At 44.6% G+C, this 12849-nt stretch overlaps 1 protein-coding gene across 1 annotated transcript in view; it reads left to right on the top strand.

Moving 5' to 3' along the window:
* Positions 1-335: 335 nt before the first annotated feature.
* epha2b (eph receptor A2 b) overlaps positions 336-12849 on the top strand; it is a 69868-nt gene continuing 57354 nt past the window's right edge. The window contains exons 1-3 of the mRNA XM_084332961.1: positions 336-479; positions 1404-1483; positions 8637-9285. Of these exons, the coding sequence (XP_084189087.1) occupies positions 398-479; positions 1404-1483; positions 8637-9285 (811 nt within the window). The 5' untranslated portion in view covers positions 336-397. The remainder of the gene's footprint in view (positions 480-1403; positions 1484-8636; positions 9286-12849) is intronic.

The raw sequence follows: 12849 nt of genomic DNA, 5'->3' as shown, positions 1-12849 counted from the left end.
TCACATTGATTCTAACTCTGTATGCAGGGATTCTTACAACAAAGGGCCATAAATTAAAGCTGCTCCCCCACCTCCTCTCCTCTCCAAGCGCATTCATAGGGGCAAACAATTCCAAATCAATATACCATGCAGATATCTCTGCCGCTATCTAGGCCATGCCTACTTGATGGGACAGGTAGGCTAATGTGTAACTAACCAGTTATATTCCCCCCGTGTGCCACACCCCCCTCTCCGCACCACACATTCCACCAGGCGGAGTCCGTGACGTCCTCAATCATTTGTGAATGAGGCTTCCGAATCTGAAAGCTCTCGCCGTTCAGTTGTGCGACCAGCGTTTCAGTGGATCTGTCCCACTCCGGTCCAGCTCATAAGTAAAAAAAAGAAAAAGTTTGCCAAAATGGATTTCGTTGGATTTAAACGCGTATTGTTTTCATATGTATTTATTAATGGTATATTTATTACGCTGCAGACTAAAGAGGGTGAGTGGCTTTTTATTTCTATTTATTTCCCAACGTTGGAAACTTGTGAGGAATCAATGTGCCGCAGTTTTTATACAGACTATAATGCTCAGGTTTATTGAACCACGCGTGCCATGTGTGAGGAGAGCCTTACCGTTTAGGTTTGAAGCACCAGGACATTTGATATAACGTTTTGTTTGTGGGCCTTTCTTATGTTATGTTATAATATGTCATAGCCAGGTAGTCTAGTGTTGCTGTTAGTAAACGTTTGAAAAGTTTCCGATGCATGCTGCTGGTCTGGAATGCATTTATGAGTCTGACCTGAGACTAGTCAGTCACTCCACTGGCTAATATCATGCGTTTTTGCACCCAGCGTGTCATCATGCCATAATGTATAACATTGTAACATAACGTGAACACTTTTTGAAGAAACAATCCTGTGAGGTCCTGTCCTTCAGTTGTGTTTTTCGGCTGAAGTGGACTCCGTTTCCTGGAAAACACAGAGGGTTTAATTTATGTGTTTGGCATGGTTTTCTTTTTAATTACCCATCGATTTTTTTGTAATATTAGACAGTTTGTGAAGTGTTATTAGACCGCGTGGATAGCCCTGGCTAATGAGTGAATAATTTATATTGCCAGATTAATTATGGCACCACTGCATAAAGTCAGAATAGAGGATTCAACTTGAACATTTCTTTTCACATTCCATCTGATAACATTAGGTTATTCATTGTTATCAATGATTTGGCTATGATCAGCCAACCGAAATTACCCTCTATAAGACTATGTATCATTTAGTCACCCCTCACATTTCAAAATATCCAAATCTTGTTTAAGCTAAGGGGCAGTGTTGTATGTAAATGTAACCAGGCTACTATGATTTCCCCCTTGCACATTTTCCTGGAAGTTCGAGTTTACTTGTTGAATTCCTGTTTTCTCCTCCAGAGGTTCTTCTGGACATGAGGGCATCGGGGAGTGAGCTGGGCTGGTTAACATGGCCCTTTGAACAAGGAGAGAAGCAAGGGGTAAGTACTGCTCCTCTTACCCTAAGGGTCCCCTCTTTCCATTTGCAATTTACCTAGGGAAACATGAGGACTACATGCAGGAAAAGCCATGCTTAACCTATTGCCTCAAGGGCTTTTCGTGACTCAAATATTTCCCTATTTGACTCGTGGTTAGCTGTTCTTAGCTCCTCATCTATGACAGGCCTCTTCAAAGTTTGCTAGTGAAAGGCTAATGGCAGGTTGGATATAAATAAGAGAAGGGGTCAGGGAACTTGATGGAGGAGGGGTGAGGGGTTGTGGAGGGGGTGAGTTTACTCCAGAGAGCAATGTCTGAGCTGTACCAAGGCAGAGCCAGAGAGAGAATATAGCTGCTTGCTCTATAGACAGAATACTTGTGGCTTCTTGCGGTTTGAAGGCTTCAGCTCCAGAATTGTACGTTGCAGTGCAATTAACTTTTAAAGTCTGCAGCATGTGCTGCCTTTTTGAGTGAGTGGGTGGGTGAGTGATTGTGTGTGTGTGCTCACACATGCGTTTCTGTATGTAGGGGGGGGGGGGGGGGGGGGAGATGCAGGCATTCATTGAGATCAATCTTTTTCTAACAAGGGGGAACTGTCTATAGAGCTACATCGAAACACATACATTGTTACATTCAATTACTATGGTTATTTTGTGCACATGTGTGTGCGTATGGAAAGCATGTGTGCTTGCTTGGTTCCTGTTCTTGGTTCTACAGCGAGTGGCCTATATTAGGCTGATGTAAATTGATTTAAAATTGTCTCAGCTGATGTGCTGGTAGAGACAAGTTTGGACATGTTGGGTTTCAATCGCATGTCAGCCACCTGGTACAAGTGAATCACTTTCACCAGTGAATAATCTGATAATCTGATATGTCTCTTGTTGTTCCCATCGTGCCAAACAGTTAGTCTTGATTTAGTGACTCCCAAAGTGGGGTGAGGAGGTTACACAGGGGGTCTTCAGCAAAACAAGGAATAGGTTACTTTTATTTAATTCACTAGATGTTAGACAAATATAAGGTTGTCTTGTGAGCATAGGTTCAACCTCTCCACTGCCATCTCCCCAACCTACAGTACAGACCGTTATGGAGTTCTACACCAAATCCTATCTGTTAACAACGGAAATCTCCTCAGATTGGGGGTCCCTGGGGCAACATCATATCGGATGTGGGGTCATAATCTAATCTATTTTTGGGACACATGACAGTTAGAGAACCACTAGTGTGAATTATAATGAATAGTTATTATAGGACACATGTTCAGGGGTTGTTTTATAGCATCCATTTACTTGTGTTATTATCATGATGTATATACACGGTTATAATTTCAACTCGTTTTTTTAAATACCTCATTTAAAAAAAGTTCAGTAGCAGTTTTATAGAGGCGTTGCTTCTCCTGTTGCACATCAAGTTTATATGCAATGCCACACAGCCAGCCAACAAAGCACATTCCTTTAATTAATAGCATAGTGGCAACATGCAGTGAGCAAACCACAGCCCCAGCCCCCGTGGGGCCCGAGCGGATTGCAGCAGAACCACGGGAAGGCTAAAACACGCTGTGAGAATTTTCTCAAATTTTTTCCTGTGGCAACATTTAGTATGCGCACGCAGTGCCACATTGTTTGAATGAGATGCCAGAGATACCAATGCCATGCCGAAATACCTCGGATTAACGTCGGTAGATGGTATCTCTTCGTATCAGAAGCTTTTGCTGTTGCGCGGAAGCTTCTCTCAAAGCTGTTTTTATTTTCATGAATATGCCGTAAATTATCATGGTAGGAAATTTGTACATAAAAAGGAAACTCTCCCAATGCTTTGTTTACCTTAACCCTTTCACTGCCACACGACAGAAGGTTAACCCTTTACTATCACACAACCGACGGTGATGCTCCATCATTAGCATCATTAGCTCCGCGGATGTGTGATAGTAAAGGGCTAACCTTCTGTATTATCGTAGTGAAAGGGTTAACCGGCTGTCGTGTGGCAGTGAAAGGGTTAAAGTAGCGAATGGTGGTAACCTCACACAGATGTTTTTATTTCTAAGGTTCATGTTACAGTGGTTACAGTCTGTGTTCATGTTACAGTGGTTACAGTCTGTGTTCATGTTACAGTGGTTACAGCCTGTGTTCATGTTACAGTGGTTACAGCAGCCTGTGTTCATGTTACAGTGGTTACAGTCTGTGTTCATGTTACAGTGGTTACAGCCTGTGTTCATGTTACAGTGGTTACAGCCTGTGTTCATGTTACAGTGGTTACAGCCTGTGTTCATGTTACAGTGTTACAGTCTGTGTTCATGTTACAGTGGTTACAGCCTGTGTTCATGTTACAGTGGTTACAGTCTGTGTTCATGTTACAGTGGTTACAGTCTGTGTTCATGTTACAGTGGTTACAGTCTGTGTTCATGTTACAGTGGTTACAGCCTGTGTTCATGTTACAGTGGTTACAGTCTGTGTTCATGTTACAGTGGTTACAGCCTGTGTTCATGTTACAGTGGTTACAGTCTGTGTTCATGTTACAGTGGTTACAGCAGCCTGTGTTCATGTTACAGTGGTTACAGTCTGTGCTCATGTTACAGTGGTTACAGCAGCCTGTGTTCATGTTACAGTGGTTACAGCCTGTGTTCATGTTACAGTGGTTACAGCAGTCTGTGTTCATGTTACAGTGGTTACAGTCTGTGTTCATGTTACAGTGGTTACAGTCTGTGTTCATGTTACAGTGTTACAGTCTGTGTTCATGTTACAGTGGTTACAGCCTGTGTTCATGTTACAGTGGTTACAGCCTGTGTTCATGTTACAGTGGTTACAGTCTGTGTTCATGTTACAGTGGTTACAGCCTGTGTTCATGTTACAGCCTGTGTTCATGTTACAGTGGTTACAGTCTGTGTTCATGTTACAGTGGTTACAGCAGCCTGTGTTCATGTTACAGTGGTTACAGCCTGTGTTCATGTTACAGCCTGTGTTCATGTTACAGTGGTTACAGTCTGTGTTCATGTTACAGTGGTTACAGTCTGTGTTCATGTTACAGCCTGTGTTCTTGTTACAGTGGTTACAGTCTGTGTTCATGTTACAGTGGTTACAGTCTGTGTTCATGTTACAGCCTGTGTTCATGTTACAGTGGTTACAGTCTGTGTTCATGTTACAGTGGTTACAGTCTGTGTTCATGTTACAGTGGTTACAGCCTGTGTTCATGTTACAGTGGGTACAGTCTGTGTTCATGTTACAGTGGTTACAGTCTGTGTTCATGTTACAGTGGTTACAGCAGCCTGTGTTCATGTTACAGTGGTTACAGTCTGTGTTCATGTTACAGTGGTTACAGCCTGTGTTCATGTTACAGTGGTTACAGCCTGTGTTCATGTTACAGTGGTTACAGTCTGTGTTCATGTTACAGTGGTTACAGCAGCCTGTGTTCATGTTACAGTGGTTACAGCCTGTGTTCATGTTACAGTGGTTACAGTCTGTGTTCATGTTACAGTGGTTACAGCCTGTGTTCATGTTACAGTGGTTACAGTCTGTGTTCATGTTACAGTGGTTACAGCCTGTGTTCATGTTACAGTGGTTACAGTCTGTGTTCATGTTACAGTGGTTACAGCCTGTGTTCATGTTACAGTGGTTACAGTCTGTGTTCATGTTACAGTGGTTACAGTCTGTGTTCATGTTACAGTGGTTACAGCAGCCTGTGTTCATGTTACAGTGGTTACAGCCTGTGTTCATGTTACAGTGGTTACAGTCTGTGTTCATGTTACAGTGGTTACAGCCTGTGTTCATGTTACAGTGGTTACAGCAGCCTGTGTTCATGTTACAGTGGTTACAGTCTGTGTTCATGTTACAGTGGTTACAGTCTGTGTTCATGTTACAGTGGTTACAGCCTGTGTTCATGTTACAGTGGTTACAGTCTGTGTTCATGTTACCGTGGTTACAGCCTGTGTTCATGTTACAGTGGTTACAGCCTGTGTTCATGTTACAGTGGTTACAGCCTGTGTTCATGTTACAGTGGTTACAGCCTGTGTTCATGTTACAGTGGTTACAGCCTGTGTTCATGTTACAGTGGTTACAGTCTGTGTTCATGTTACAGTGGTTACAGTCTGTGTTCATGTTACAGTGGTTACAGCCTGTGTTCATGTTACAGTGGTTACAGTCTGTGTTCATGTTACAGTGGTTACAGTCTGTGTTCATGTTACAGTGGTTACAGCCTGTGTTCATGTTACAGTGGTTACAGCCTGTGTTCATGTTACAGTGGTTACAGCCTGTGTTCATGTTACAGTGGTTACAGCCTGTGTTCATGTTACAGTGGTTACAGCAGCCTGTGTTCATGTTACAGTGGTTACAGTCTGTGTTCATGTTACAGTGGTTACAGCCTGTGTTCATGTTACAGTGGTTACAGCAGCCTGTGTTCATGTTACAGTGGTTACAGCCTGTGTTCATGTTACAGTGGTTACAGTCTGTGTTCATGTTACAGTGGTTACAGCCTGTGTTCATGTTACAGTGGTTACAGCAGCCTGTGTTCATGTTACAGTGGTTACAGTCTGTGTTCATGTTACAGTGGTTACAGTCTGTGTTCATGTTACAGTGGTTACAGCCTGTGTTCATGTTACAGTGGTTACAGTCTGTGTTCATGTTACAGTGGTTACAGTCTGTGTTCATGTTACAGTGGTTACAGTCTGTGTTCATGTTACAGTGGTTACAGCAGCCTGTGTTCATGTTACAGTGGTTACAGTCTGTGTTCATGTTACAGTGGTTACAGTCTGTGTTCATGTTACAGTGGTTACAGTCTGTGTTCATGTTACAGTGGTTACAGCAGCCTGTGTTCATGTTACAGTGGTTACAGTCTGTTCATGTTACAGTGGTTACAGTCTGTGTTCATGTTACAGTGGTTACAGTCTGTGTTCATGTTACAGTGGTTACAGCAGCCTGTGTTCATGTTACAGTGGTTACAGCCTGTGTTCATGTTACAGTGGTTACAGTCTGTGTTCATGTTACAGTGGTTACAGCCTGTGTTCATGTTACAGTGGTTACAGTCTGTGTTCATGTTACAGTGGTTACAGCCTGTGTTCATGTTACAGTGGTTACAGCCTGTGTTCATGTTACAGTGGTTACAGCAGCCTGTGTTCATGTTACAGTGGTTACAGCAGCCTGTGTTCATGTTACAGTGGTTACAGTCTGTGTTCATGTTACAGTGGTTACAGCAGTCTGTGTTCATGTTACAGTGACAGCAGCCTGTGTTCATGTTACAGTGGTTACAGCCTGTGTTCATGTTACAGTGGTTACAGTCTGTGTTCATGTTACAGTGGTTACAGTCTGTGTTCATGTTACAGTGGTTACAGCAGCCTGTGTTCATGTTACAGTGGTTACAGCCTGTGTTCATGTTACAGTGGTTACAGTCTGTGTTCATGTTACAGTGGTTACAGTCTGTGTTCATGTTACAGTGGTTACAGCAGCCTGTGTTCATGTTACAGTGGTTACAGCCTGTGTTCATGTTACAGTGGTTACAGTCTGTGTTCATGTTACAGTGGTTACAGCCTGTGTTCATGTTACAGTGGTTACAGCAGCCTGTGTTCATGTTACAGTGGTTACAGTCTGTGTTCATGTTACAGTGGTTACAGCCTGTGTTCATGTTACAGTGGTTACAGTCTGTGTTCATGTTACAGTGGTTACAGTCTGTGTTCAATGTTACAGTGGTTACAGTCTGTGTTCATGTTACAGTGGTTACAGTCTGTGTTCATGTTACAGTGGTTACAGTCTGTGTTCATGTTACAGTGGTTACAGCAGCCTGTGTTCATGTTACAGTGGTTACAGTCTGTTCATGTTACAGTGGTTACAGTCTGTGTTCATGTTACAGTGGTTACAGTCTGTGTTCATGTTACAGTGGTTACAGCAGCCTGTGTTCATGTTACAGTGGTTACAGCCTGTGTTCATGTTACAGTGGTTACAGCCTGTGTTCATGTTACAGTGGTTACAGCCTGTGTTCATGTTACAGTGGTTACAGCCTGTGTTCATGTTACAGTGGTTACAGCCTGTGTTCATGTTACAGTGGTTACAGCCTGTGTTCATGTTACAGTGGTTACAGCCTGTGTTCATGTTACAGTGGTTACAGCAGCCTGTGTTCATGTTACAGTGGTTACAGCAGCCTGTGTTCATGTTACAGTGGTTACAGTCTGTGTTCATGTTACAGTGGTTACAGCAGTCTGTGTTCATGTTACAGTGACAGCAGCCTGTGTTCATGTTACAGTGGTTACAGCCTGTGTTCATGTTACAGTGGTTACAGCCTGTGTTCATGTTACAGTGGTTACAGCAGTCTGTGTTCATGTTACAGTGACAGCAGCCTGTGTTCATGTTACAGTGGTTACAGTCTGTGTTCATGTTACAGTGGTTACAGCCTGTGTTCATGTTACAGTGGTTACAGCCTGTGTTCATGTTACAGTGGTTACAGTCTGTGTTCATGTTACAGTGGTTACAGTCTGTGTTCATGTTACAGTGGTTACAGCCTGTGTTCATGTTACAGTGGTTACAGTCTGTGTTCATGTTACAGTGGTTACAGCAGCCTGTGTTCATGTTACAGTGGTTACAGCCTGTGTTCATGTTACAGTGGTTACAGTCTGTGTTCATGTTACAGTGGTTACAGCAGCCTGTGTTCATGTTACAGTGGTTACAGTCTGTGTTCATGTTACAGTGGTTACAGCCTGTGTTCATGTTACAGTGGTTACAGCCTGTGTTCATGTTACAGTGGTTACAGCCTGTGTTCATGTTACAGTGGTTACAGTCTGTGTTCATGTTACAGTGGTTACAGTCTGTGTTCATGTTACAGTGGTTACAGCCTGTGTTCATGTTACAGTGGTTACAGTCTGTGTTCATGTTACAGTGGTTACAGCCTGTGTTCATGTTACAGTGGTTACAGTCTGTGTTCATGTTACAGTGGTTACAGTCTGTGTTCATGTTACAGTGGTTACAGCCTGTGTTCATGTTACAGTGGTTACAGTCTGTGTTCATGTTACAGTGGTTACAGCCTGTGTTCATGTTACAGTGGTTACAGTCTGTGTTCATGTTACAGTGGTTACAGCCTGTGCCCTTGTGGCATAGCTTTGGCTCGGCCTACTTTCTTTAGAGGTTCCCCAAGAGTCAGTGCATGTGTCTCTAACCTTATTGCTTTGTGTGGTTTTCGTTGCAGTGGGAGGTCCTCCAGAGGACCCTGAACGGCTCTCAGTTCCACTCGTATTCCGTCTGTAATGTTGGGGAACGTGAGCAGGACAACTGGCTCCGCACCACCTTCATCCAGAGGCGCCCGTCGGCCTCCCGCGTCTTTGTGGAGCTCCAGTTCATTGTACGTGACTGCAACTCCTTCGACGGCGCCTCGCTCACCTGCAAGGAGACCATCAACCTCTTCGCCTCTGATTCGGACGCTGACGTGGGCACCACCTTCCGCAAGGGCCAGTTCAGGAAAATTGCCACCATCGCGCCAGACGAGATCACGAGCAAGAACGAGGTACGCATCAACACAGAGACGCGGGTGGTGGACAACCTGTCGAGGAAGGGCTTCTACCTGGCCTTCCAAGACATCGGCGCCTGCGTGGCTCTCCTCTCGGTCCGGGTCTACTACAAAACCTGCCCGGCCACAGTGAATAGCCTTGCCTCGTTCCCCGAGACGGTGGCCGGGGGTGAGAGCCAGGCGCTTACAGAAGTGAGCGGGGTGTGTGTGGAGAACGCAGTCAGCGAGGAGCTGCCCCGCATCTACTGCACCATGGACGGGGAGTGGGTGGTACCCGTCGGGCAGTGCCAATGCAAGCCGGGATATGAAGCAGTCCAAGATGCATGCCAAGGTAAGGTCGTTTTCTTTTTTATCTTGGTTGCTCTTGACTCCCTGGTATTTGCAAAAGTATTTTTGCCCTCGGGCGCTCTGCACACTCTGTGTGCGATGTTTGGAGATAACATTTGGATAGGTTTTTTTGTTGTTGTTAACAAATTTTTTAAAAGCTATGTTTTTTCACCATGGCTTTAATGAGCACTAAATAAAACGTGCACTTTTGGAAGGCTGTTGATATTTATCTTGCGTGTTATTTATCATTGTGTGTTGGAATTCTCCTTGTGGGTAACGCGACTCCTCTGAAATGGAAAGAATGCTCGGGCCTACTTGTGCATGTCACGACATCATTCCTGGCCTTCAACCAATAACTATAAAGAACCTATAAAATCCGGAAACACATTGTTTAGTCACAACTATGATTATGAAAATGTACTGTACATGTCGGAATGTCAGTTTCACTTCGGTTGTAAACATGACACATCTTTCTTTCTCTGGTCTCTTTTTTCTTTGGTACTTTTCAACTGGCTTTAGAAGAAAACTTTTACGCTGAATTCTTTAAATGTACTTTTTGGTCTGGCACTTTTTGGCCAACATTTTCATAACCACAGTCCATGGTTGATTGCACCGTTTATCAGGACCATAACCTGTTGCGTCAGGTAGTTTCCTCCTACCCATTCATTCTCTTATCTAAACCACCTAGATATGATACGGCCTCAACCATAATTCAACCACCCCCCCACCCCGCCTTTGTAGTCATGGCGCCCTTTGTTTCATGTCCCAAACAGAGGCCCTTTATTGTGTCGCGGGCCTGTCGGAATGACAGACATTTATCAAAGAAGGTTCAGAAGTCACTAGGCTCCTGCTCTCTGTGATGGATTAGCATCTTCAAGGCGAGATGGGAGTGGAGGGTTGAGGCAGGGAGGTTCTCTGCTGCTGCGTGACTGTGTTAATTTCACTGCATCAGAGAAATGTGTGTTCCTCTTCTTGTGACTGAGCATGTTGCCTACATGTTCCCTGTCTGTAGCTATCCCTGTTTTTACCTGTCTCTCGTATTCTATCTCTCTCTTGCTTCTCGGTAAGACAGTCTTTTTGCATTTGAGTGTAGCGTGTGTGTATGTGTATGTGTGTGTGTGTACAAGTGCACCAGCATGCTAGGGCCTGTTGGGAGCTGCTCATGACGGAGCACCTTAAGACTCCCATCACCTGAACTCAGCACATTGCTGTACTGCTGAGTTTCCAAGGCACACACACACACACACACACACACACACACACACACACACACACACACACACACACCTACACAAGATTATAGTAGTACATCCACAGGCGACACACTCAAATAATAAATCTGTCCCCACTTATTTCCCCTGCCACGTCAGGCGAGGAGGGGGACGGAGGACAGGTGAGCTGATTAGTACAGCAGGGAGGAGGGGAGATAGGGGTGTTTAGTGATAAAAAAAAAGGTGAGGAATGGAATGTGAAAGGTAGAACAATGAGACGCTGTGTTCTTTCGCTGGTGCTGCACTGTAGGGTCTTGACTCGTCCTCACAACCCCCCTCCACACACACGCACACACACACACCTCACCCATCAGTTGGTGCATTCCTGCTCCGTTTGTCGAGGAGGAGCCTCCTCCCAGATTACTCCAGACCTGTGGAATTCCTAGGATAGGAGGACGGGGGGGGGGGGGGGGTCTCCGGGTCAAGCCCTCGTAGGAAAATGGACTGAGGCGATTGGAGTGTTTGCAGGAGTGTGAAGTCAGTGAGTAGGCAAAGGTTTGAGAGTGGTAGTATGCCCTGGTTCACTGTATGCCCTGGTATGTATGTAATAAATAAACCACTTGATTCTTGAGAGGGAACACCGGTTACAATGTTAGGTAATGATGAATGGCTTAATAGAATTAAGTGGAAATGCGCACACACACACACACACACATACACACACGCACGCACGCTTTCCTATAGGCCGTGTGCGTTCCCCAGTTGACTCACACTGTTGATACTGACACGGTCTCCCTCCACTCCATTGCGGTATCACGCCCTTCCTTACACATAATCTTCGCTGGCACAATAGAGCCGCATACCTTACGTTACCACACAAAGGCCTGCGGGCCGCCCCGGGCAGGCCAGCAGGGTGAATTGCGTACAGCTGTCCGTGGGCCCACACCTCTGTCGAGCCACCATAAAGCCCTGCGCACACACACTTCCCACGGGCCCATCTGCAAATACGGCTTAAGCCAGAGCCCCATGATTTCTCCAAATGGCCCTGTTTACAAATCGAGACCAAATGTAGAATGTTTGGATTTGCTGAGGGTAGTTCTATTTTTTTTTACGGGGAGGGAAATGGCGTCTTGGTGGAACCGGCTAATGAATTCCGGTAGAAGTAATTTTCTCCCTCTCTCAGAAGAGGTTCCAGGTTCTTTTGCTCTCTCTCTCTCTCTCTCTCTCTCTCTCTCTCTCTCTCTCTCTCTCTCTCTCTCCCCTCTCTCTCTCTCTCTTTCTTTCTGTTTCTCTGGGCTCTTCCTCTGGATCTGATGTCACAGAGACATTGTCGGCAAGTTGGAGTTGGTGTGACTTTGCAGTGTGGTGGCGAGTGACTCGTATGGGTAGTAATTGACTTGGGTGTGTGCACACTCTTTTAAGAGGAGTAAGTACGGGTTTTGCGTGCATTTCTGTCTTTGTGCACTCACATTCACTGCTCTCTTCCTCCTCTTGTGTTCTCTCACTCCCACTCACTCTCTATCTTCCTTCCCTCCCTATCCCTCTATCCTGAACACACCACTCTTTCTATTTTAATTTTTGATTTTCCTCTCTCTTTCTATTTTCTCTCTTTTCATGGTTACATTATTATTCCCCAGCAACGTCATCCAACCCTCAAGCCATTTTGCGAATAAGACCTGCACTATTACGCACAAGCTCCCCAAGTGCAACAAACTGATAGACAAACAAAATATTGATCCATTCGCCATTTAGCTTTTCCGTTTGTTTGCTTGTTGGATCGCGGACGCATGCTGTTTTCTTTGGCCTGGCTCTCCGGTCTTGAATGTGACACCAATCGAGTTTCAAACATCCCGTTTCACACGGCCCATATGCGAGTATTTAGACTCTTGGACCGCAGTCCCCCTAGTAAATAAATATGATTGCTTACCCCGCGACTTGACTCTGAAAGATAAATAGTGGCTACATTTGAACAATACTCTTTTAGGGGAAAGAGATGGATAGATAGACAGAAATACTGTTCTTCTAGGGAGAATAAAAAACATTGCCTGCATTCACATATTAGCCAAGACACACAAACAAGTCAAGTCAAGAGTTTTATTTGTCACGGCATACAAGCATACAGTGAAATGCGGGGGGGGGTCATCATTTAGTCAAGATAAAATGTAAACATTTTGTCGAGTTGTCTTTTTTTGTTGTTTTGTTTTGTTATGAGTGTGAGTCCTTTGGGAGCACAGCGTTGTGATAGAGGACATGGGAGAGAGGGTATGTAGTCGTTTAAAGGCTAGTCTTGGGTTGTCTTGTACCAGACTTTTGCAAGTACAATGACCAATAAGTCAGATGTGACCTTTTCTGAAGAT

The sequence above is a fragment of the Notolepis coatsorum genome (genome assembly GCF_963971535.1).
Source record: "Notolepis coatsorum genome assembly, chromosome: 17".
NCBI classification, from domain to species: Eukaryota; Metazoa; Chordata; class Actinopteri; order Aulopiformes; family Paralepididae; genus Notolepis; species Notolepis coatsorum.
The sequence above is the reverse complement of the archived record's forward strand: the minus strand, read 5'-3'. Positions and strand labels throughout refer to the sequence as shown.